The following is a 26,998-nucleotide window of genomic DNA, read 5'->3' as shown; positions in this document are numbered from 1 at the left end:
TCATTTCCTGATGATGCACTGTCTAGCTCTCTAGCCACATACTGGGCAATGCCAGTTAATGAGTACAATCCGGCAAACCGTTTACATGGGTGACAACCATATGGTCTAGTGCATTTGTCACCCTCAAACTCGCACAAACTGATACGATGTAGCTTTCCGAGTTTCTTTCGCAGAACTGCCATTTGGGACCTCATGTTTCAGCCACTGGGAGGGGTGGGTGCCAGGTGTGGTGGAAGGTCACACAGGTCAGCACATTTTTCTGGTGGATGTCAGCCAGGAGCAGCTGACCTGTCATTCAGATCAGCTGCATTTACAAGCCATTCGAACATAGAACACTGCCGTCTCTGCATCCAATGGACGATTGTATTTGCCTGGTAGGAAGCTCATGATTGTAGCAACAATATACTAACCTGCTGCAGCTGCCACAGCATTCTCCATTGTCCTAATTTTGCCTGAGAAGTAGGGCACTGGAAGTAGTGCTCCCACAACTTCCAGTGGAATTGGAACCTGTGACCACCTCACTCGCCTTATGGATGAGTCCTTGCACCCACTAGAGCTCTTGGACCTGCCGTCGTGCCAGCCTCCTCACTCTTCTGCCATTCCAGTGGAATCCAATGGAGTCAGCAGTCATTGCCTGCTTAAATAGTGACCCAATGCTCTCTCTTGTTTTGCAACAGATGTCATGCAGAAACCAGGAAATTTTCACCCCTACATGGCATTTTGTGCAGGCAGGGATTTAGTATCCCTGTCACCAGACATATGTACGGACGCAGATGAGTTGGCATGAATCTCACGGCATAGTAATGTGGGAAACTACTATGAATGGCATGCAAAGAGCATTGTATGGGCAGAAGCACTGACAGAGATGTTTACTTGCCAGTGACAATAGACCGGGCCAGTCAGTGCTTACCCTGACACAAACACGGACCTGGTTTTCACATCGCACACTGCTCTTGAGCCAGTGTGTTAGTTGTTCTGGTCATTCACAAGTCACAGTTTATGCTTTTCTCCAATCTCTATGTTGTGCTCAGATTCTCTGCTTCCCCATGGAGTGATCTGCACATCAAATTTTTCCTCTTCCAGGGTTCAGTTCCCTGGTTTCTGTGCCCAGCAGTCATCGTCGCCTAAATCTGCTAAATTTGTGCCGACGGGACAATTTTGTAACATTGCCATGCCTTTGCAGATAGAAAAACTCCTAATTTAAAATATTTTCACTGTGATTTTCGAAATTTTCAAAAATATGGCTGCAGATTACATAAATATCATCAAAACTGATTAACCAACATAATTCTTTCAACATAATTCAAAAGTAATAGATAAAGACAGTGTTTAAATGATTGATCATTTGTCAAAATATGTTAACAAATGCCACTTTAGCAATCTGAATACTGACAAAATTGTCCAGTTTCCACAGTCAAGCACATAGATTAGGAGTGGCATTGACAGTGTTGAGACAACTGACATGAAGTGTATAGCAGTGTGTGGCAATGCACAAGTTCTGCAATGAAAGACACACAAACTGAACCAGGCAAAAGAGGGAGGGAGAAAAGGGGGGAGGGAGAGGCAGATGGATGATGAAGAGAGAGAGAGAGAGAGAGAGAGAGAGAGAGAGAGAGAGAGAGAGAGAGAGATCAATATCCAGCAACAATGTCATCCTGGAGACAGAGCAAAAGCTTGACTAGACAAGCTTGGAGAAGGAAACAGCTGCCATATCAGCATTTACCTTAATAGAATTAGGAAGGGAAATGTTAAAAAATGAAACCTTGGTGGTGACTACACGGGAGACAGACAACAGAAAAACGAATTTCAGCAGGTAAAAAAAATAAAAAAATGAAAAACAAGAAAATGAAGCTTAGAGGAAGAAACTGCCCAAGGAATGATAGGCAGAATTAGTGTAAGTTCACTTACAAAGATTTACGATAATCGATCTTCATATTACAGGACTGTTCATGTAAAAATATTTTAATAAATTATGATATAGAACTTCTGGCCTTTAATTATCTTCAGGAGGTATAATATTTTGTAAGCACTTTTCAGTAATTCCACCTCATAATTTATTAGTTTTCTTGATTGAATTGTTCTTTATAAACATCTTAAGTTTGATTTTGGATTTGGTGCATCCAGTGCTTGGTACAATATGGGTGGTGATGTTGGTATTACTTTTGTCAGCACATTATGATATCATGCGTTCCAATTTCACAATGAATATAATACGATTTGATAGTGTGCAGTTATATCAACAAATTGTTGATCTGTGGTCTTGGCATTATAGAAGGCTAATAGTTAATTGTACTGCTGACGATGCATGCATATTGCTATCAGAATCAATTCTCTCTTGCTGCAGTATGACCTCTACTTCTGAAGTGGTAATGGAGGCCTGTAACAGGAATGAAGCAAAAGGTAAAGAGTACTAAATTGCTGCATGTCTTGGTTCTCGGTTACTGATAAGAAAGCCACAAAAGAGGAAAGGTATTGGGAACAGGTGTGATATACGACTGGGCTAGGATCCTACAGTAGTTCACTTGGTACTGGAATACTGCTTAGCCATATTCGCTAAGTTTTGGGATGTGTACTACTAATTCAGGTAATGACATGATGTGGAAGAGAAAACTATTGCAGCATACATGACACAGTTCAAGACCTTTGTACTACTGAGTAATGAGGAATGGCCTCACCTGTGGCTGTTTAATATTTGAGTAGAGGGTATAAGGATTATAACATGCATTACAGTGGCACAGAAGAGCTGCCTTCATAACAAATCTAGATTAGTTATTAACTTGAATTAAACTCTGTTTGATCAACCCTGCAGTCTGTGGAAGCAGCTTGCTCAGATCGCACTAATATACTCAGTCAGTGAAAACTCCTAATTAATCTGATAACTCTTATTTTTCAGTGAATTAAGATGCTTTAAATTCCTTCACAGAGCATACAGTCTTCATCAACAACGGAGCGTCATTATAAAGCACAAAGTGAAAGAAAAAATTATGTCCATTTGTGTGTGTATTACTACAGTGTCACAAATATATGGAATTATTCCACTGGTGCAATTAAATACAGTGACTGGTGCTGTTTTAAAAGCACTGAAATCATCACTCATTTACAGAAGTTTTACTCCTTTCTTCTCCTTCTTGGAAAAGGTGTACACCCTGTTTCGTCTTTGCTGAAGCCGTATGTTTCTCGGTCATCCTACATCTCTCTGTCACCTGCGTAATTAATCTGTCTTCCCCCAAGAGGTTGAAACTTTGTTTCCATTTTATGAATTCTTGCTCAGTTTCTTCATTCATAGAGAATGTATTACATTATTCTTTTTTATTTGATATTTATGTATTCTTCTTTTGCCTTTTCTTAGCTAATGTCCACAATTTGCTTCCCCATGTTATAAAGGGGTGACCACTACTTGGTTAAGATTTTTATAAAAAAGCATTTTATTGTAAGCATCACATTCTACCTTAAAAATAAAGCTGTTACTTTTTTCCACTGTTATAATTTTACAAAAACAGTACCATTTATATTTCAGTGTTCAGTCTGTACCTAATTTTTTTTTTCTGCACTTCGCACAGTAACAGTACGTGTCAGCCATTGACTATCATCACCTTCAAGTATCAGAAAGTTTACACCATGGTGGTATGGTGATAACCAATGGCTGAAACTACATATTCATTTGTGAGGTGTAGAAAATAAAATGGTCATGGCTGAAATGAAATATTTTAGTAAAAGTGCCAAAAATTTATTGCTATCTCTTACTCAGACAATGATGTTTGCAGGCAGATACCACAGTTTCCAAAATGGCCACAAAGCTTACCCTAGTCTGCCCCTGGCTGATGCACTCGCTCCAGCTTGTGTGGAGCTCTCCTCCTGGATGAGAGCCCTGGTCAGTGAGTCAGAAGCTCCAACGCCCTCCTGTTCTGTGAAGAAGCCCTCTGTCTTCTCCAGCACATGTCGCATCTCTGTCAACTCCAAAAAGTTTAGCTTTAGGTTTACTGCATTCTGACTCAGCTCCATTATTTCATTCTCTGTCTTCTCCAGATTTGCCTAACAAAAGAAAAAATAAAATCAGGTGTGTAATTACTGCCACTCTTGAAATCTCCAATCAAATGAAGGACCTATAAATATATGTAAAGAAATTGAAAAATCCTCACAATATACAATTAACATTTTATGGTATCACAATAGTAATTGTTGATGCTGTATCTACCAGTACATGCACATTACTGAAAACAGGCACAATGCCGTGAGCACTGGTAGAATACTACAAATACATAATTGAAAAATGACAGGATTATATCCTAGTCCATAATTCTGATTTAAGTGTCTCATAATAATTCTTGGACAATGCATGGAGAGCAGATTAAAAAAGGCCACTGGTAATTCCTCTCAGGTCTCTACAAAACTGAACTGGTGCATTGTCTATTTGGCCTGCCTGTTTCTTTATGAAAATTTAAACTATATCATGTTACACACACACACACACACACACACACACACACACACACACACACACACACACACACACACACACACAGAGAGAGAGAGAGAGAGAGAGAGAGAGAGAGAGAGAGAGAGAGAGAGACTAATGCTGATATGTCCTTAATATACTGACAACATAACTGTCTGAATCACGCATTTTATGAATGCATTGGAATGGCAACAAGAAGCTAAGAAGTTTACCCAACTCATGACCCCTAGCTTCAGTAGATTTGTGGCGTTCCACATGGCAAAAAAAAATCAATGAAAGACAGGAAGATTACTCTGATATCATGAAATCTAACCACTGTAGACAGCTCACAATGTTTTACACAATCACAATTGTTCATGATGAGCCCAATACATCCAGGCAACTGTCAAACATTCCCTCCCATACAACCTTGGCATTCGAGGCAAACGTATTTGTTCGGATGCAGACTCTTTACAACAATACACCACTACTCTCACTTCAGCCTCCAAAAAACAACTTCGGAGCACACCAATTTCTTCACTCCATTTCAGTTTTCTACATGTTTAATTTCCTGGCTTGTTTATTTTTTGCCACCCCCACCCCCCTCACCACTGTTGCATACAATGCACTTAACTTTACACTCTTATTAACTTGTGCACGACGTTTTAGTGGTAATCTCTGTCTTGCATATTACCCTGTCTTCCACCTTTAATCTCTAAAGGTTTTCAAATCTCATCCGGTGCAGTCCCCAACAATCAGTTCCGTCCAGTAAGTCTCCCCTAACCCCGGGTTCTGAAAGAATTCTGTATGCAGAAAAAAGAAGAATGGTCCAAACCAAAGGAATTCAGAAGATACGTTTCTGGACTCAAAGTGATGGGTGAACTCATATTGCATGCTCTTTAAAGAGCAAGAAAGAAGAAATTTCGTTCGTTCGGACAACACCTCAGAGACAGCAGGATAATATTCAGATTCACAACCTGAGAAGGGGGATGTTTGTGGTGTGCGTGTGTATGTCTGTGACTGGTGGATTGCAGAGATTATAGACACCAATTTTGAGTTGAAACTAAATCGTGGTGAACTTTATGCTACCACATGGACCAGCTGCTGGAAATAGGTTTCTAGCTGAAGGACAGCAACAACCCCATCAGTGCTCACTTCTTCCTGTTCACAATGTTTTGAAGATTGTAAGTGCTCCAGTTCCTATTGGTTCAACAGGAAGGCATCACTCTGTATCAAAGGAAGATACTGAAGCAGTGGAACACATTTTTAGTGCATTGACTGGCTAATTTCAGTACAAAACAGAGTGCACAGAAGTTGTATAAATTGAAACCTTTAAGTCTTTGGACCTCTCACATACATTTTGCTCGAAAAATGATTGTCTTACTCATCTTTCAAAATTAAAATTATGTTAAATAGGGCTAGTTTTTTATTTTTATGAGCCTTTTATGTACGCTTGGTACTGTATACGAATTCTGGTGTTTGAAGTAGCTTATTAACCAAGAAGCTGGCTGTTGGGAAATGTGAAAGGGTTCAAAAGCAATACCTTTGAGTGATCAGTTCTTACCTCTTCTGTAAGCTTAAGAATGTATCTGAAGTGTTAATCTGTTTATTTATATTTATTTTATTTTTCAAGTCTAGTCCTGTAAGACCAAATTTGAGGAGGAAATCTCCATGGACATGAAACGTGTCAGTACATGAAATTACAACCAAAAGTAATAACAGATAAAATAAAATGTTTATGAATTCTAAAAAGACGACAAGCTATATGCTTATATAAATGCAGTCAACAATGTAACCCAGGAATAAGCTTAATTTTTCAAGGAACTCCTCAACAGAAGTCCTGTTCAAGTTTGTGCTCTGTCACTAATGATAACATTGTCACGTGACGTTGAAAACTGATTTTCCTTCCATTTTTCTGCATTATCGCTTAGTTTTGACAAAACGGAATTTTAAAACATGCCCAATACCAATATCGCCTTATTCTGCCACTCACCTCAAGGTCAATGATCTCCCTGGGGTTCGGTGCCTTGGGTATTTCATCAATTTCTGGGACAGATACTCCATCTTTGACGATTTCAGCCTCAATGTATCGTAATTTGCGTTCCAGTTCGTCGCAGCGGCGCACCTCATTCACGAATTTGCGCTGAAAGGCATTTACGTCATTGTTGAGCTGCAAATAGAAGAAAAACCAAATTATTTTTAATTCTTCATCTCAAACTATTTGAGTCGATAGCCAGAAGCCATCGCAGGAAGCCTGCATAAAAAAGGTCCACATTCATCAAGAACACAAGTACAAGCTGACAGAAACGTAGTTATGACCCCTGCAAACATGGAGAAGGAAGTCTACGCATAGCGTATATGAGAGCACTGCACGATGAACGGATGACTGAGCAGTCAGAAATGCTAGGTACTGTTGGGGGGAGAAACACTGTTATTGCGAGGTTTCTAAAAAACGCTGTGACAGTCGTCAGACGGACGCTTACAGTATCAAAATATGTTTCATATTCTTCCACTTCGCTATTCCGAATGACTGAACAGAGGAGTTGCCAGCCTCACCAATGCTCGCGAGACGCCGTTAACTATTTTTTTTAATCATTTTTCTCATCTAAATTAGTACGCTGTCTCGAGCAATTTGAGAGTATATCACGCTCACGATAGAAGTTACTTATTTCTTTACCCCTGTACACCATTTTACGTTGCACAAGTTGAATATTACACGAAATGGTCGACCGCTAACCGGTAACAGCTGACAACAATACGAGATATTTTTCTATCACATGGCTGCGTACTAGGGCAGATCTAGAGAACGACGACCGGTGATGGCTAGATTGCGGGTAATAAGGTTCGCTCATGCGCTTCTACATCTATGTACATACAGGGTGTTTCAAAAATAACCGGTATATTTGAAACGGCAATAAAAACTAAACGAGCAGCGATAGAAATACACCGTTTGTTGCAATATGCTTTGGACAACAGTACATTTTCAGGCGGACAAACTTTCGAAATTACAGTAGTTACAATTTTCAACAACAGATGGCGCTGCAAGTGATGTGAAAGATACAGAAGACAACGCAGTCTGTGGGTGCGCCATTCTGTACGTCGTCTTTCTGCTGTAAGCGTGTGCTGTTCACAACGTGCAAGTGTGCTGCAGACAACATGGTTTATTCCTTAGAACAGAGGATTTTTTTGGTGTTGGAATTCCACCGCCTAGAACACAGTGTTGTTGCAACAAGACGAAGTTTTCAACGGAGGTTTAATGTAACCAAAGGACCGAAAAGCAATACAATAAAGGATCTGTTTGAAAAATTTCAACGGACTGGGAACGTGACGGATGAACGTGCTGGAAAGGTAGGGTGACCGCGTACGGCAACCACAGAGGGCAACGCGCAGCTAGTGCAGCAGGTGATCCAACAGCGGCCTCGGGTTTCCGTTCGCCGTGTTGCAGCTGCGGTCCAAATGACGCCAATGTCCACGTATCGTCTCATGCGCCAGAGTTTACACCTCTATCCATACAAAATTCAAACGCGGCAACCCCTCAGCGCCACTACCATTGCTGCGCGAGACACATTCGCTAACGATATAGTGCACAGGATGGGCAGCATTTGGTTTACTGACGAAGCTTATTTTTACCTGGACGGCTTCGTCAATAAACAGAACTGGCGCATATGGGGAACCGAAAAGCCCCATGTTGCATTCCCATCGTCCCTGCATCCTCAAAAAGTACTGGTCTGGGCCACCATTTCTTCCAAAGGAATCATTGGCCCATTTTTCAGATCCGAAACGATTACTGCATCACGCTATCTGGACATTCTTCGTGAATTTGTGGCGGTACAAACTGCCTTAGACGACACTGCGAACACCTCGTGGTTTATGCAAGATGGTGCCCGGCCACATCGCACGGCCGACGTCTTTAATTTCCTGAATGAATATTTCGATGATCGTGTGATTGCTTTGGGCTATCCGAAACATACAGGAGGCGGCGTGGATTGGCCTCCCTATTCGCCAGACATGAACCCCTGTAACTTCTTTCTGTGGGGACACTTGAAAGACCAGGTGTACCGCCAGAATCCAGAAACAATTGAACAGCTGAAGCAGTACATCTCATCTGCATGTGAAGCCATTCCGCCAGATACGTTGTCAAAGGTTTCGGGTAATTTCATTCAGAGACTACGCCATATTATTGCTACGCATGGTGGATATGCGGAAAATATCGTACTATAGAGTTTCCCAGACCGCAGCGCCATCTGTTGTTGAAAATTGTAACTACTGTAATTTCGAAAGTTTGTCTGCCTGAAAATGTACTGTTGTCCCAAGCATATTGCAACAAACGGTGTATTTCTATCGCTGCTCGTTTAGTTTTTATTGCCGTTTCAAATATACCGGTCATTTTTGAAACACCCTGTAGTTAGCAAACCACTGAGAAGTGCGCGGCAGAGGATACTCAGCATGACACATGTAATAGTTTCTTCCCGTTCCGATCGCAACAATGATATTTAACTGATTAAAGTTCATATGGCGTATTAGTGAGGGTAATTACTCATAAAATGTTGTACGGTATTCTCTAATAAGTAGTTTCGTCAAAAGGTGATTGTTAATCACTTAGTAAATCAACATGGCTAAGATAAATTTGTGTCCGTCATTCAGGCAGCAACTTTTAACGGCCATCATCGAGGTCGTTAAGCTTTAATTAAAACCTCAACTATACTGATGTTTCCGGATTGCGCTACTATGCTGGTGGCGGTCTCCAAATGAAAAAAATAATAAATTTAAAATACAACCGTTGTTTGTAAACCGTAATATTATGAAAAAATACAGCACATTTCCTGGTGACACACATTAAGTGGGTAAATAAAGTAGAATTTTCAGTTTTTCTGTCTGACTGTACACAAATACTAATACCGCAAACTGCACTTATAAGAACAGCTGTAACAAAGGAACAAAAATACAACATGTACATCAACATCCACGAAGTCAGCTACTCAAGATGCCTTGCAGAAAACAAAGGCATGTGGCACACAAACTGTGTTTTATTCAGGTGTGTGTAGACGTCCCAAAGCAAATGTTATCAACCTATCGTAACAACAAATATTATCTATAAACCATAATATTAAGAAATAATGCAGTATGAGCCTAGTATCTCGTGGGACAAATTTATTAACAACTATCGGACTGAAAATGGGTATATTGCCCACAAATGAACACAGCACACTTTCCAAACCGCCCTTCAGTTTTCATGTCGGTCTGTCAGGGGCTTATACCACATCTGTATATCCATCAGTGATTCTTCACTGATGTCGAATGGAAGGGTATGCATCCCTATTGCGAATGACGGATTGCAGATTTAGAGGCATATGCTTGAAATCCCTGGGCTCCATATGTGGGCCAATTAGATCTTTCCCAAGTTGCATTACTGCTTCTCTAAGGTTTTGTTTCCTCGGAAAAGAGAGAGAGACTTTCAAAACATTCACACTGTTTATACTGGTGTCCGGAAACGCGTAGACACAGGGACTTGTGGACATCGGTGATTTCTGGACACGTTACACAAAAATATGCAGCGTGGACATTTAATCTACAAACAGCTAGTTGCCTTGAGTGGTCACCCCATCTTTAATACAGACATGTATGTGTGCGCTGCTCAAATGACGTGCAGTTATTCGAGACATATGTGCATGAAATGGGGGCTCCTCATAACAAAGTATTGAAATCGGTCTTCATGAAGATCTTTTAAAAATGGGCGAAGGCAATAGTTTTCTTCTAGAAGAAGAAAAATTAGAGGACATGATAGCCTTTAGTGGAAGCAAAGAAAAAGAAAACTTGAAATCATCTTCCTGTTTTTTTATGGATGAAACATTTAAGAGCTGCAGCAGGCAGTTTGCATGAATCTGCACCATACACGCAAACTTAGGAGCCCGAGTGATGAAACAAACAACCTCCCTATTGTAACTGGCCTCACCCTAATTAGAAGGAAGGCGTCTACGTTCGTCTGATTAAACAAGCAATACGTAAGTGGTGTACAAGAAAAGTCAATGATGATTTTGAGGCAGCTGCGATATCGGTCGTTAGTTAGGTTTCCCCCGCAAGTGAAATAAATGAATGCTATTTCCATACGAAGAAGAGTTTATACAGAAAAGTTTCACATCTCGGTCTAACAGACGACTACCATTAGACTGAAAATTTAAACCTCGGAACAACAAGGGGGGGGGGGGGGGGAAGGGGGGGGGGGGTTCTTTTTGCCCACCTTTTGAAAATATTGTAATTCAGCCAGTTACTCTTCATCTTAAAATTTGAAAAAGTATTTAATATTTTTAATGAATTCTTTCATCAGATTCCCTAAATGCTTTAAATTTTTCAGTTACAGTTAATCCAAGAATATAATTCTTTGTGGCGATGTCACTTTCCACAGTGAATGTCATCTTCAGTATTTTCAGGTTCAAGATTTTACTTACAAATCACTCTCTCTTTAAAAATTATGTTGTACGTAAAAGTCAACAACAATTAACGAATTTTCTTTTACTTTTTCTAGGGTGGACATTAAGTACCCCCATTAGACAGACAGACTAGCTACCAACAGAAATACCCAATAGCTTCACGTAAGTAAGAAAATAAAACACGAGGCTTGTTTTTTTAAGTAAGTACCGTTTTGAATTTAAAAAAAGACGTGCTAAGCTATCTCAATAATTTTATTTTTACATGAAAGCCTGTACCTTAATCTACGCACTGACGCCATTACAGTTTGATTCTTCCTTGTTTGCGTTGTGTACTGAGTGTTTAAGACGCCTCCTGTAATCGTCAGTCCCGCCGACTGTCAAGTACGGGCTGTTATAAGATTGCTTAGTGCTAAAGGCCTAAAAGCGATCTATATTCATCGTGAGATCTGTGCAGTTTACGGAGAAAACATTATGAGTGATGGAATGGTAAGAAAGTGGGTGAGAGCATTTTAAGATGGCCGCACAAATGTGCATGATGAACAACGGAGTGGGTGTCCTTCGGTCGTTAATGAAAGTTTGGTGCAGGAAGTGGACAATATGGTGAGAGAAAACAGACGCTTTACGATTTACTACTTGCGGGATGACTTTCCTAGTTTCTCGTAGTGTTTTGTACGGCGTTGTGACCGAGCACTTGAATTACCGAAAATTGTGCGCACATTGGGTACCGAAAATGTTGACGGATGTGCACAAAACCAAACGTTTAGACAGTGCATTGACTTTCCTTGGGCGATGAAACATGGGTGGCCTACATCACACCAGAATCAAAGCAACAGTCCATGGAAGTTGAGCAAGGGCATCCTTTTGCTGCAAGACAATGCCCATCCACATGTGGCAAATCAGACCAAAGATCTCATCACATCTTTTCGATGGGAAACACTAAATCATCCTCCGTACAGCGCCAATCTTGCGCCCAGTGACTACCATCTGTTGTGCACTTGAAGAAACACCTGGGCAGTCAGCGTCTTCAAGACGATGACGAAGTCAAAACAGTGGTGATGCAATGGTTAAGTCAGGCGGCAGACTTCTATGAGGAGGGTACTCAAAAACTGGTACAACGTTATGTCAAGTGCCTCAATATTGACGGAAATTATGTAGAAACTAGATTAAGGTACAGGCTTGAGATATTTTAGAACGTCTTTCTTTTAATTTCAAAATGACACGTACCTAAAAAACACGCCTCGTAAAACACTGAAGATAGCACAAAAAGTTCTGAAACATGTCTGGGTAAAACGAAACTGAAAAGGTGCCTTGCATAAGGCGGAATTCCTCGTCCTCTATATTATGACAATAGAGACAAACAGTTGAATTACAGGCAAAAACGCATAGTCTGCGTGTAGCTCCACCAGACTGTCCAGGGAAAAAGCCAAAGTCATAGTTTTTTGCCGTTCAAACAGGGGTAGGAAGTTTGAGCTGAGTGCAGAAACGTCCGAAGTCCACGACTTCAGTTATTTTTCTTCTCAACTGTTAGCACTACAATAAAGTTCGGCAGAATTGTACGGAAGAATTTGGCATTGTTGATTTTAGTATTCTTGTGAAAATCGAAGAAGTGGCGTGTACCAGCAGTTATGAGAAGAAAAGTGTGAAACATTCTTTGGAATATCAGAAAATTATTATGACGAAAGCTGAAATTCATTGAGAGGAACGTGTGAATTACAGAGGCAAAGCAATTCCGAAAAAGGCAACAGGAGAAAGCTGCAAGTGTCTAAGAAGCTGTTGTAGTGTGGTTGCACAAGACAACAGAACTCAAGCTTTAGCACATTTTCTGAACATGGAATGCAAGAACGAGCAGGACCTTTTCCTGCAAGAACTGATCGCAACTAGTGATGTTATAAGGCACCGCCCAAGAAGTGAGAAGGGTTGCAGGCGTGAAAAATCTTTTAGCTACTGTGTCCTCGTTGGAGACAAACGATTTGAGGTATGCAGAAAACCTTTTCTAAGTGTTTATGCAGTAACTGACGCGAGAGTTAAAAGAATATCGCAAACTGCTGTGTAGTGGGCAGACACCGAAAGACGGAGGACTGTTAATGCTTTGCAGTCAGCGGAAATTGTCAAAATTAAAGATTACATCAAATCATTGCCCATTAAGGAAAGTCATTATGGTAGCCGCACTATGCACTATCTCGACTGTGAACTATGTGTGAAAAAAATGCACCAACTTTTTATTGCCATACATCCTAACTCGCCACTGAAATACGAGAAGTACAATAAGATTTTTCGTGAAAAGTTTTCACTTGCTTTCGGAAGACCTAATGTGGGCACTTGCTGCACCTGCGAAGAGTTGTTGTTACAGATTGAGTCAAAAACACTCAATGAGGTAGCAAAACGAGCAACAGTAGAAGAGAAGATTCTCCATATCCGAAGATCTAATAAGTTTTATGATGCTCTGCAAGATGGGAAAAGACAATCGGAGACTAATCCTAGAACTACTGCTTCATGTTTCGACTACATGCAAAATGTTCAACTTCCTCGTGTCCCGGTGCAAGAGCTTTTCCACTTACTCCAGTTAACTGTTGCAGTATTTTGTATACACAATCTACATACAAAGACACCTGTTTTTATCTCTATCACGAAGAGAATGCGGAGAAAGGACCCAATGAAGTTTGTACTTTTCTATTAAGCTACATCAATGAATATATATCCAAAGATGTGAAAAACTTCCTTCTGTTTTCAGGTGTCTGCCCGGGTTAGAAGTAAACACGACACAATGCTCCGCTTGCATTTAGCTCTTGTGGAGTTAAACCGATTTGAAAAGATTGAACATTTTTACCCTATCCGGAGTCATTCATTCCTGCCGAGTGATAGGGCATTTGGGGTAAGAAAGAGAGCTCTCGAGAAAATAGAGAGAAAGAACACAATCCACGAGTTAATGGAGCTTATAGTAACAGCAAACTGTAATTTCATCGTGCATTTGGTGGATGGAGATGAAATAGTAGACTTCAAGAAGTGATGGTCATCAATTTATAAAATGACTTGCTTTTCTATGGAAACATCGAAACGAGATCTACATCTACATGGATACTCTACAAATCAGAGGGTTCGTCGAACCGCCGCAACGAAAAACGCCTTCCTTTTATTGATGTCCAGCCCAAATCCTATATCATTTCAGTGACATTCTCTCCCATATTTTACAAAACGTGTTGCCCTTCTTTGAACTTTTCGATGTACTCCGTCTGTCTTATCTGGTAAGGATCCCACACCGCGCAGCAGTAATCTAAAAGAGGACGGACAAGCGTAGTGTAGACAGTCTCCATAGTAGGTCTATTACATTTTCTAAGTGTCCTGCCAATAAAGCGCAGTATTTGGTTAGCCTTCCCCACAACATTTTCTATGTGTTCTTTCCAAGTTAAGTTGTTCGTAATTGTAATACCTAGGCATTTAGTTGATATTACGGCTTTTAAATTAGACTGATTTATCGCGTAACCGAAGTTTAACGAGTTCCTTTTAGCACTCATGTGGATGACCTCACACTTTTCGTTATTTAAGGTCAACTGCCACTTTTTGCACCATTCAAATATCTTTTCTAAATCGTTTTGCAGTTTCTTTTATCTCCTGATGGCTTTATTAGCCGATAAACGACAGCGTCATTTGCAAACAACCGTAGACGGCTGCTCAGATTGTCTCCCAAATCGTTTATATACATAAGGAACAGCAAAGGGCCTATAAGACTACCTCGGGGAACGCCTAAAATCACTTCTGTTTTACTCGAAGACTTTCCGTCAGTTACTACGAACTGTGACCTCTGACAGGAAATCACAAATCCAGTCGCATAAGTCACATAACTGAGATATTCCAAGGGCCGAAAAGATGCCACTAAATATTTCGAAGTTTCATCATTTTCTTTATAAAACATCAACGCCAGGAGTTGTGGAAGCAATGGAATTCATTAATGGGTTTCAGACCAATAACTTCTCCTTGAAATTTGACCAAAGGAAGAAACCACAGTTGCCAGATGAAAAGTGTTATAACGATACGAATGTATCTATTAGGGTGGAGAAAATGGAAGACGATTTGTTCCTGACAGTGAAAGTGTGACATCCTTCTGGAATGAAATATTAACTTGGCCTACAGCAAATATGCAAGAAACGTAGGGTTGACTTCTCTAATGTAAACATTAAATACTATTTTCTTTTGCTACCTGTTTTTTTTCTTTTGTAAACAGTGTTAATTAGCGAAAGTATTCAAATATGTTGTTTTGCAGCTTGCAAGAAACATAGGAACAGTGTAGTGTATTCTAAATAAAAACAGTTGATTCGTTTTTGTATTTTTTGAAATTTTTATCATCAAATGCATTGATTGCAAAACAACCTAAATCTACAGCATAAAAAGTTTTTTGCAATGCAAACGGGTTGGCATGTAGGGGTGAGATGTTGACAATAAACCTGTTGAGTGCTACTTAATCTACAGCTTAAGTTTTACCTTATTCTAATAATTTATGTAATACTTATATTGTTTTTCTCACTTTCTTTAAAAGTAGGTGAATGAGACTTAGGTTGTTTTTGCAATCAGCGATTCATTTGAATGTGTGCTTTGTGGCCGCCATCATAGCTCCAACTACAAGTTTGCCGACTTCTGGTGTCATCCAGTGATGGGTCATGGAACTAAAAGACGTCGCACACATTAATACGCTCCAACCACAATACTGCAGTGCTGGCCTGAACTTCCGAAATCTGATCACAAGGAAATGAAGGAGAGAACACCACAAACGCACATTTGTGAGCGCAGGGCCTGAAAGGATTAATACAACATTCTCAGGTAGCATAAGCCGATTCAACAATAATTATATTTAACATTTTGGATTGTGGGTAATAAATGAATCTCTGGGACATTACTTTCATCCTGAATATTGGAATACAGCATTCATTTGTAGAGTTAAATTACAGCAGTGATCTACACTGCAGCTGCGGAAAACTGATCCCAATTCGAACAGCACAATTCGAACAGCACATCGTTTGCATGCAATAACTGGTGGTCTCTGGACATCACGTTGTAGCAATATTTAGTTATGTACTGAAGAAAATCGAAATCTGTATATATTTAAAGCGGCCCCTAGACTGTCAATAATGTTGCACAATTTTTCCTGAAGCGCAATAATATTAATCGTGTAAGAGTGAGATTGAGGGATTGTGCAATAATACTGAGAACAGCAAAAACCTCTGAAATATTTTGTGCTGCCCAGAAATATTGTGCCGCCTGTGGGCAGTATTGACAATATTCAAGACAGTCTTTCGCGTGCTACACTGTCGATATCAATGTGTTCACTGTTCATTGTGTTGTGGCGTTGAAAATGAGATCAAAACAATACGAAAGAGACTTCCTGGCAGATTAAAACTGTGTGCCCGACCGAGACTCGAACTTGGGACCTTTGCCTTTCGCGGGCAGAAGTAAAAGCTGTGAGTACCGGGCGTGAGTCGTGCTTCGGTAGCTCAGATGGTAGAGCACTTGCCCGCGAAAGGCAAAGGTCCCGAGTTCGAGTCTCGGTCGGGCACACAGTTTTAATCTGCCAGGAAGTTTCATATCAGCGCACACTCCGCTGCAGAGTGAAAATCTCATTCTGAATACGAAAGAGCGTTATAAATGGAATGTATCGAAATGTATAAATAATTGCCGGCATTGTGGGATGTTAAGGCAGATGAATACAAAACCAGAAATGTTAGGAATGAATCGTAAGATTTGTTGCTTAGAAAATGCGGCCCAATCCCACGAAGGACGATGTTTTAAAAACAATTAATTAATGAATAAGTACCTGTATAGATGTGTGTTTATACATTACAAACCCGAATATAATCAGTAAAATGACCGACAATTATTCCAGCATTCTGGACGTTCCTGAACATACTCGTTTAGTGCACGTGTTATTGGATGACATGACACGTTTTCATTGCTATGTTTCAAATACTTTAAGGGAACCTGTTCTTTAAGTTTGAAGTCTTACAAGGAATTACCAGTGGTAAGATTTTGCGTTGTAATAGATAAATGCTAAGTTGGTGGAATTACACCTCTCACTGTACTATTTTATTTCCATTTGTTTTTTGATGTTGCGGGTGTGGGCATACGGACATCAGCAGAAATTTATCCGGGGAAAGGGGGAGGGGGATGCAGAAGACTAACAATGCCATTTTCTATGTAAATGAGTTGATCAGTTTTGAGACGTATCCCGCCACAATAACTAAATATTATGAGTAATACAAAAACCATTATACCCCGTAATCTAGTGCTTATCTACTCAGCATTTGGTACACGTACATTACTTCGACATTTAAAACAGCTAACAATTATACAATAATTACTAAACGCATAATATTGTCTCACTGCAATCTGCCAAGTAGAGCTTCAACTGGCTAAACGGGAGGTTTAGCGGAATCATGGGAAATCACTTCTAGAAGTACCGGGTGATCAAAAAGTCAGTATAATTTTGAAAACTGAATAAATCATGGAATAATGTAGATAGAGAGGTACAAATTGACACACATGCTTGGAACGATCCTTCAGCTTTCCCCACAGAAAGAAATCCGGGGACGTCAGATCCGGTGAACGTGCGGACCATGATATGGCGCTTCGACGACGACGACGACCAATCAACCAGTCATGAAATATGCTATTCAATACCGCTTCAATCGCACGCAAGCTGCGTGCCGGACATCCATCATGTTGGAAGTACATCGCCATTGTCATGCAATGAAACATCTTGTAGTAACATCGGTAGAACATTACGTAGGAAGTCAGCATATATTGCACCATTTGGATTGCCATCGATAAAATTGGGGCCAATTATCCTTCCTGCCATAATGCCGCACCATACATTAACCCGCCAAGGTCGCTGATGTTCCATTTGTCGCATCCGTCGTGGATTTTCCGTTGCCCAATGGTGCATATCATGCCGCTTTACGTTACCGCTGTTGGTGAATCACGCTTCATCGCTAAATAGAACGCGTGCAAAAAATCTGTCATCATCCCGTAATTTCTCTAGTGCCCAGTGGCAGAAATGTACACGACGTTCGAAGTCGTCGCCATGCAATTCATGGTGCATATAAATATGGTACGGGTGCAATCGATTTTGATGTAGCATTCTCAGCACCGACGTTTTTGAGATTCCCGATTCTCGCGCAATTTGTCTGCTACTGACGTGCGGATTAGCCGCGACAGCAGCTAAAACACCTACTTGGGCATCATCATTTGTTGCAGGTCGTTGTTGACGTTTCACATGTGGTTGAACACTTCCCGTTTCCCTAAATAACGTAACTATCCGGCGAACGGTCCGGACACTTGGATGATGTCGTCCAGGATACCGAGCAGCATACATAGCACAAGCCCGTTGGGCATTTTGATCACAATAGCCATACATCAACACGATATCGACCTTTTCCGCAATTGGTAAACGGTCCAGTTTAACACGGGTAATGTATCACGAGGCAAATACCGTCCGCACTGGCGGAATGTTACGTGATACCACGTACTTATACGTTTGTGACTATTACAGTGCCATCTATCACAAAACGAAAAAAGTGGTCCAACTAAAACGTTCATATTTCTTTACGTACTACACGAATATGTAATAAAAAATGGGGGTTCCTATTTTAAAAAACGCAGTTGATATCCGTTTGATGTATGGCAGCGCCATCTGACGGGCCAACCATAGCGCCATCTGGTTTCCCCCTTCAAGCTAGACGAGTTTCGTTCTTTGCAGTTTTTTCGTTTGATGCCTATTTCGTGAGATATTTGGCCCGGTCACTATCAATGGGCCACCCTGTATACATCGTAGATGTTTGTGACTAAAACGTCTCTGGAACCATATAATTTTATGTGGAATCTGTCCTTTGTCTAGGTCGTTTATGTCAGTGAATTTCCTCATCTGCGGCCCATATCGTCGTCGCTAGAATGATTGTCCATCGTCGTCGTCGGATCTTCATTGATATTTCCCCTTCTACGCTGCTTTAGAAGTTTAAACCCTGCGGTTATTTCTCAGATTCTTGTTTCGTTTCTTCCTAGTTATGCTTCACTTTTGTTTTATCTTCTATGTGACCATTATCTCTGAGTCTTCTAGTGCTAGTTAGGGTTGCCAATAGCAGGTCTCTGCATCTAGTAGACACTTAGAACTTTTTTTTTTTCTTTCTTTCGAGCGCCTGCGTTTTTCGTAGAAACATCGCGAAGTCTGGCGGAAGCGTTCACAAAACCGTTGAACGGCAGCAGTTTGGTGTGCGACCTCTAAAGGAAGATCGCGATCTGCATATAGCGCTATCTTCTAACGACTGGAACGAGAACAAACTCTAATAGATGGTACAATAAAAAGTCTCCTCTTCCACGCACTCCACATTTGACTGCAAAGTATGGATACAGACGTAGAAGTAGCAGCATCAAGTATTTCTCCGTTGTGACGCTGCCCATATCGATTACACGCAGATAGGACAGAAGTATAATGATGCTTATGGCGTAGCTGATTGAAGAGGTCTGCCCACTCTCTCTCTCCCGATGGGATATTTTGGGTGCCTATCTGTTTGCATTAGATAAGCGTTGTTCCTCGTTTACACAATATCTGATCATCGATATTACAAGCTGAAACATGGAATGGCTAAGGCGAGACACAGATATTGCGGTAACTAGTCATTTATGCACATGGCTGCGGCACTACCAAATACAGGCTTGTGAGGTGACAAGCTGGAATAATGCGTGTCGTGGGACATATCGCAGATGCTTGTCTGAGATAGAATTGATGCAGCATTTAAGTTCTGGGCGAGCTGTCGCGCCAGTGATTAGCGAAAAAATCTTACTTTTCTAATTATAATCGAGAAAGGGCATCGTTATCTACAATCAGTAATAATAAAAAAGAACTTCTCGAAGACCTCATACTGAATTATTTTTTAGTGGAACTGCATAGGTCGATTATCAAAACTGCTCCACATACATATACTCCTTTCGACGGACCGTGTCACTTCTAATTTCTTTACGATAATAATGACCATGCTAGTTCCTGTTCGCTCCAAAAATTTTGGTTTCCCAACAGTTTTCAGTATGTATGCCGCCTTAGCAAAAGCAAGTCACATCTGTTTCTTTGTTGTTGTTTCTTTGTACTCCTATAAGACGCGATGCTGAGGGTATTAGATTAGGAAATGAGACGCTTAAAGCAGTAAATGAGTTTTGCTATTTGGGGAGCAAAATAACTGATGATGGTCGAAGTAGAGAGGATATAAAATGTAGACTGGCAATGGCAAGGAAAGCGTTTCTGAAGAAGAGGAATTTGTTAACATCGAGTATAGATTTAAATGTCAGGAAGTCATTCCTGAAAGTATTCGTATGGAGTGTGGCCATGTATGGAAGTGAAACTTGGACGATAAATAGTTTAGACAATAAGAAAACAGAAGCTTTCGAAATGTGGTACTACAGAAGAATGCTGAAGATTAGATGGGTAGATCACATAACTAATGAGGAGGTACTGAATAGAATTCGGGAGAAGAGAAATTTGTGGCACAACTTGACTAGAAGAAGGGATCGGTTGGTAGGACATGTTCTGAGGCATCAGGGGATCACCAATTTAGTATTGGAGGGCAGCGTGGAGCGTAAAAATCGTAGAGGGAGACCAAGAGACGAATACACTAAGCAGATTCAGAAGGATGTAGGGTGCGGTACGTACTGGGAGATGAAACAGCTTGCACAGGACAGAGTAGCTTGGAGAGCTGCATCAAACCAGTCTCAGGACTGAAGACCACAACAACAACAACAAAAAAACGCGATCAAGAACTTTCTGTATGTGGGCGTTGCTGCAGCGTATATGCAGCGTAGCGCGACTTCGATGCGAGTATATAAGCACCGACATATAGGCAAGGGGTTAGTCTGGCATTCGTGTCCTTTCAACGTGCCTGTGGTAAATGTGGAAACACGAACTATGGGACGTTGGTACCAAATGCGTCCAAACACGACCAACGTGCTGCTGTTCTTTTCTAGGCCGCCGCAGGGCAGACGCCGGTAGACATCCATCGAAGAAAGAAGAATGTGTTCGGGACAGTATGTCTATTGAAAACCGGTGCTGCGGAATGGTCCGGGAAAACTCCGACAACGGCGGCTGCTGATTGATGATAACGCGCGTCCCCATATTGCAACCATAGTAATGCAGAATGTGGTAGCGATAGCTCCGATGCTACAGCTTAGTTGCAAGCTCGTAGGTTGGCTCTACGACAGCAACGAACAACGCAGACCACAGCGCCCTCTAGCCCACGCTGTGGAGCTCAACGAGCGCCGCTCTACTTCCTGGCCAGTTGATCAAGAGCAGACAACCTAGCATCTTAGCTTCTACTTATGGGGGCGCTAGCCGTTATAGATTTTTGCCTTTGTAACTTCTAGTAACTGTTAGCTTTGATACATGAACGGCTTCGCACCTACGTGCCCATCTGTACCAAAAGTTAAGTAATGGGTTTCTCATATGTTTAAACGCCAGCAAAGGTGCTTTAACTTTACTTGCAGTACCGAAGTAATTTACCTCACCTGCTCCTATTCGCTTCCTTCATTCGGCCTAGTTTACAGATCTCAGGAGCAGACCCACGCGCCGCCTTCCAGGCGGGATACAAAACAGAAGTTATGCAAACACAGGTGGAAGACATTCGAGCACCCGTCCTCTAGTCCTCAGCTCTTCCCATGCGATTATCACGCTTTCAGTCCTTTAAAAAAGTCCTTGAAGAGTCGAATTCCCTTCGGACGACGATGAGCAGCAGGCAGTTACGAACTCCTTCACGCAGCAGGACGCCGTGTTTCACCAAATGGAATCTTCAAGCTGGTGCGACCATGGGATGATTGCCTTAGGGCTCACGGCGATTTTACCGCATTGGCATACCGGTTCTGGACTGTACGTACTTCGAACGGAAACTTTTTGATCGCCCCTTTTATTTTTGCCTATTCATTATTCGGTGTTTTTCTCTTATACTTGATAATATTTGTGTTTCGTACCTTTCCATTCATGTAAGAACCATGCAGAATGACGCAATAAAAACTTGTTAAAGATTTATAACTGGCATTCACGAGACTTTCTTAGAACACACATGTAGGATGCATCAGTACTCTCTTCGAACCATTTCCATTCGGCTGGTTGCTTTGAAATACCGCGATGTTTCGTTTGGCGAAGTCATACGATGATGAGAGTGACTACTCTCCGAAACGTGGAATTTCTGCGCAGCCACCCAATGGAAGCGCCAGAAGATTTCGTCAGTAGTTTACGCCTGGAAAATCTACATTCACACTGTGAAATGCACGGCAGAGTGTACCATGAAGAAGAGTTTCTCCCTTTCCATTCAAGTATGGAAAGAGGGAAGAATGTCTATCAAAATGCGTCTATATGCGCGATAATTAGCCGAATATTGTCTACACGGTCCTTGCGGGAGCTATGCATAGGAGCCATAGTACATTCCCAGATTCCTTACTATGTACTGTTTCTCGAAACTTTCAAGTTCCATTTCAGATCTTTCTGCATTTCCAGGACGCTCTCCCTAGCACAAAACAAACCTGTTAACCAATCGTACCACCCCTATTTCCAAATGATCAATATCTCCTGTTAGACTTACTATGTATGGATACCACACACTAGACCTTAAACCCCTTCATTCCAAAATGTTTCGAGACTGGGTTAACAAAACATAGAGAAAAGTTGATTTTAAGGATTTCACGTGTTCTACATAGTCTCCCCCACTTGAGTAAAACGGACAGGACGTTCACACAAAGAAAATGGTCTTCTATGGGATGTTATTCAATTCGCGCGTCACAGCGACTTGACTGTCGGTTATATCGTCAAACCATTGACCCTTCATGTGAATTTCTGCACTTTGTCGTTGTGTGGTAAGTCTGTATTGATAACACCAGGTCAGTCGCGATGGCTTTTCCAGAAAAGAATTGCCAGCGTTTTGCACTTAAACCAAGTAGCGTCAGGCGTCCATGCGTCTTTGTTTCTGTTCGAGGGTAACGGTGTGCGGGACAAACTTTGCACATACTTTTCTCTTCTTCAAAACATTCTGCGGAATGTCTTGAACACTTTATTTATTGTTTGAGATGTTGCTCCATTATGATTTATGACAATAACGCTAGCCCACTTCGGCCCCACATCCACTACTTAACGCTGCCGGCTCACATCTGATTGGTCGAATGCACATCTGCTGTATAACGTTGTTAGTTCAAACTGCCACCCTAGTTAGTGCTGTCGTCGCTTGAACGCCAAGAATAAAATCGCTCTCTTAACTTTTTGGTCGGTCGGTGTATTCTACGAAAAGTCACACGAGTGTTCTGTAACCATCTCTTTTTGTAAGCCTTCGGCATTTTCCTAGAATCTTATCAATGAAGCGAAAAATGCCACTTGATTTATCTACGACTGAGCCTATGCTGTCGTTCAATCTGATATACTGAGTATTTTTATGAACTGATTGGTTCCAGTGGTGACTCATTGATATATTGTATTTACAAGATACTATGTTTCTCCGTTTCGTAAAGTGTGCAATTTTAATTACATATTGCTGAACAGGTAAAACAAGGTGCCAATCATTGCACCATTTTGAAGTCTTACGAACATCTTTCTGAATATTTGTGAAGCTTTCCTTTTCCAAGCAGTGTTCCGTTATAGATAAGTGCATCATTCATGCAATATCTGAGATTGTATTAATATTGCCTACCAGTTCACTAATAAAGGGTTATTCAAAATTCCTGGTACTGGCTACTAGGGATTGTGGAGTGTACTTAGTGCCTTTTTTTGGGGGGGTCTTTAGTAATCTGACTGGTTTGATACGGCCCGCTAGGAATTCCTCTCGTGTGCTAACCTCTTCATCTCAGAGTAGCACTTGCAATCTACGTCCTGTATTATTTGCTGGATGTATTCCAATTTGTCTTCCTCCACAGTTTTTGCCTTCTACTGCTCCCTCTAGTACCATGGAAGTCATTCCGCCATGTCTTAACCCATGTCGTACCATACTGTCCCTTCTCCTTATCAGTGTTTTCCACATATTCCTTTCCTCTCCGATTCAGCACGGAACCACCTCGTTCCTTACCTTAACAGTCCACCTAATTTTCAGCATTCGTGTGTAGAACCATATCTCAAATGCTTCGATTCTCTTGTGTTCCGGTTTTCCCACAGTCCATGTTTGACTACCATACAATGCTGTACTCCAGACGTACATTCTCAGAAATTTCTTCCTAAAATAAGGTCGGTATTTGATACTAGTAGACTTCTCTTGGTCAGGAATGCCATTTTTGCCATTGCTAGTCTGCTTTTAATGCCCTCCTTGCTCCGTCCGTCATTGGTTATTTTACTGCCTAGGTAGCAGAATTCTTTAATTTCATCGATCCTGATATTAGGTTTCCCGCTGTTCTCATTTCTACTACTTCTCATTACCTTCGTCTTTCTTCTATTTACACTCAATCCATACTCTGTACTCATTACACTGTTCATTCCATTCAGTAGATCATGTAATTCTTCTTCACTTTCACTCAGGATAGCCAATCGTATCATTGAAATCCTTTAACCTGGAATTTTAATTCCACTCCTGGACCTTTCTTTTATTTCCATCGTCGCTTCCTTTACAGATTGAACTGTAGGGGCGAAAGGCTACAGTCTTATCTTACACCCGTTTTAATACGAGCACATCGTTCTTGGTCGTCCACTTTTATTATTCCCTCTTGGCTGTTGTACATATTGTATATGACCCGTCTCTCCCTATAGCTTACCCCTATTTTTCTCAGAATTTCGAACATCTTGCACCATTTTACTAAGTAGACGAACTTTTGAAAAGAAATCATGTCCGAAAAGTACTTTTTTTTATCACATATCCGCTTCACGGTACCCACACAGCAGAGACAATTAGATCTGACCTGTAATCACATGGCATCAGCCATGTTCCGCCTACTTGTCCTCGGGTTTTTGTCTATGTGGCGAAGACCTTCCTCTTCAGGACCGAGAGTGGAACGCGTCTGTGGAGCACCACAGCCAGCCCTTACAGTTTCGAACATTCCAATTTCTCGCAGCCGTTGTTCTAGTCGGAAGAATTGTTATGTGATGTAATTACAACAGGAACCTACGGCGACGTCCTCCTCTCAGCTTGTGTGCCTACTGTGAAGTGGGAAATTTGAAAGTGATCCGATCTTCGAACTTATTTCATATCCAGAAAGTACATTGCCGGACATGGGTTCCTTATCACTTCATCTACTAAGTCCCCTCCACAACCTCTAGAAGACCGTAAGCGGAATTTGAGCCACCCTCTATACAACATGAACAGCAACGGTACCAGTACTACAGAAGTTACTTCTGCGGTTGTCAATTACTCTCCAGCCGAGATAACAAACTGTCCTCCCTACCGTGAAATCCTCAATCCTGTCACAAATATCGCTAGACATTCACATGATCACAGTTTCGTTAAGAAGCGTGCGGTGCAGAGGCAAAAGCTTTTCGGAAGTCAAAGACTTCTGTTATCCACCTGACTGCCCTGATACACGGCTATCGGGATGTCATGTGGGAAAAACGCATGGCCAACCTTTTTCGAATCCATGCTGGTTGGCACGGAGGAGGTCGTGCTATTCTAGATACCTCATTCATTGAATGGTAGCAATTCTTAAGTCTCCCTTCGTTTAACATCCTCATTTTCCCTCTGTATATAAAGCGAGGTAATGCATGTTATCGTACCATTCGTTTCGAATGTTAACGAAATTAGTACTCTAGTAAAAAATATCCTCTTTAGTACATGTCACAGGAACCTTTACGGTTCAGCCAGTCAGAATCTGTGAAGTCACAGAGCATGCGCCATTATGCATCAGAAAACCCGCGTCTTACTATAAATATTTTCTTGGTCAGTTTTATTTTGTCTACAACCTCGAAAATTGTTCCACACTTATGCACTCGAATAGACCACAAAATCACTCTGTCTCAAATGCGCTAAAACAACGAAGAAAAAGTAGAAGTAGCTATACATGAGAATAAAACACAAGTAAAACGAGAAAGGAGCTATAAGAAAGGCATTGGTAAATGTCACTGGCTGACTACTTACAAAAACTATCGGTGAGCCAGTCACTCTGTTAAAACCATCTCCCCAAAAATCCTGCGAAAGATGATGGACGATTCAGAAAACTTTAAAGCTCGAACCACATTCGTCTGAACGTTATTTAAAACAGACGACAGATCCGTTGGCAAATCCGCCGCTGCTCGCTGGTCGGAAAATAGAACACAGTCCAATAAAATGTGCCACACGCATCACACATTCGAGGGTCCTCTCGCCGAAGTAAGAAGCCATATGTCATATGGCTGTGGGCTATGCGAAGACGTCTAAGAAGAACCCCGTCCCATCGACGTGACTGGAAGAAGGTACGCCACGGCCGAGTTTCGGGATTTACTGTTGTTGTTAAGGTCTTCAGTCCTGAGACTGGTTTGATGCAGCTCTCCATGCTACTCTATCCTGTGCAAGCTTCTTCATCTCCTAGAACCTACTGCACCCTACATCCTTCTGAATCTGCGTAGTGTATTCGTGTCTTGGTCTCCCTCTACGATTTTTACCCTCCACCTGCCCTCCAATACTAAATTGGTGATCCCTTGATGCCTCAGAACATGTCCTACCAACCGATCCCTTCTTCTAGTCAAGTTGTGCCACCAACTCCTCTTCTCCCCAATTCTATTCAGTACCTCCTCATTAGTTACGTGGTCTACCCATCTAATCTTCAGCATTCTTCTGTAGCACTACATTTCGAAAGCTTCTATTCTCTTCTTGTCTAAACTATTTATCGTCCATGTTTCACTTCCATACATGGCTGCACTCCAAACAAATACTTTCAGAAACGACTTCCTGGCTCTTAAATCTATACTCGATGTTAACAAATTTCTCTTCTTCAGAAACGCTTTCCTTGCCATTGCCACCTTACATTTTATATCCTCTCTACATCGACTATCTTCAGTTATTTTGCTCCCCAAATAGCAAAACTCATTTATTACTTTAAGTGTCATTTCCTAATCTAATTCCCTCAGCATCACCCGATTTAATTCGACTACATTCCATTATCGTCGTTTTGTTGATGTTCATCTTACATTCTCCTTCCAAGACACTGTCCATTTCGTTCAACTGCTCTCCCAGGT

At 41.3% G+C, this 26,998-nt stretch overlaps 1 protein-coding gene across 3 annotated transcripts in view; it reads right to left on the bottom strand.

Annotated features, from left to right (window-relative positions):
* LOC124798206 (V-type proton ATPase 116 kDa subunit a 1) overlaps window positions 1-26,998 on the bottom strand; it is a 660,233-nt gene that overhangs the window by 122,026 nt on the left and 511,209 nt on the right. For all 3 annotated transcript variants that reach the window (XM_047261510.1, XM_047261508.1, XM_047261509.1), the window contains 2 exons: window positions 6,429-6,605; window positions 3,803-4,032 (listed from right to left, as the gene is read on the bottom strand). In XM_047261510.1, the coding sequence (XP_047117466.1) occupies window positions 3,803-4,032; window positions 6,429-6,605 (407 nt within the window). The remainder of the gene's footprint in view (window positions 1-3,802; window positions 4,033-6,428; window positions 6,606-26,998) is intronic.

This window comes from Schistocerca piceifrons, chromosome 5 (genome assembly GCF_021461385.2).
Source record: "Schistocerca piceifrons isolate TAMUIC-IGC-003096 chromosome 5, iqSchPice1.1, whole genome shotgun sequence".
Taxonomy (NCBI): domain Eukaryota; kingdom Metazoa; phylum Arthropoda; class Insecta; order Orthoptera; family Acrididae; genus Schistocerca; species Schistocerca piceifrons.
This window is presented reverse-complemented; position numbering and strand designations above follow the sequence as displayed.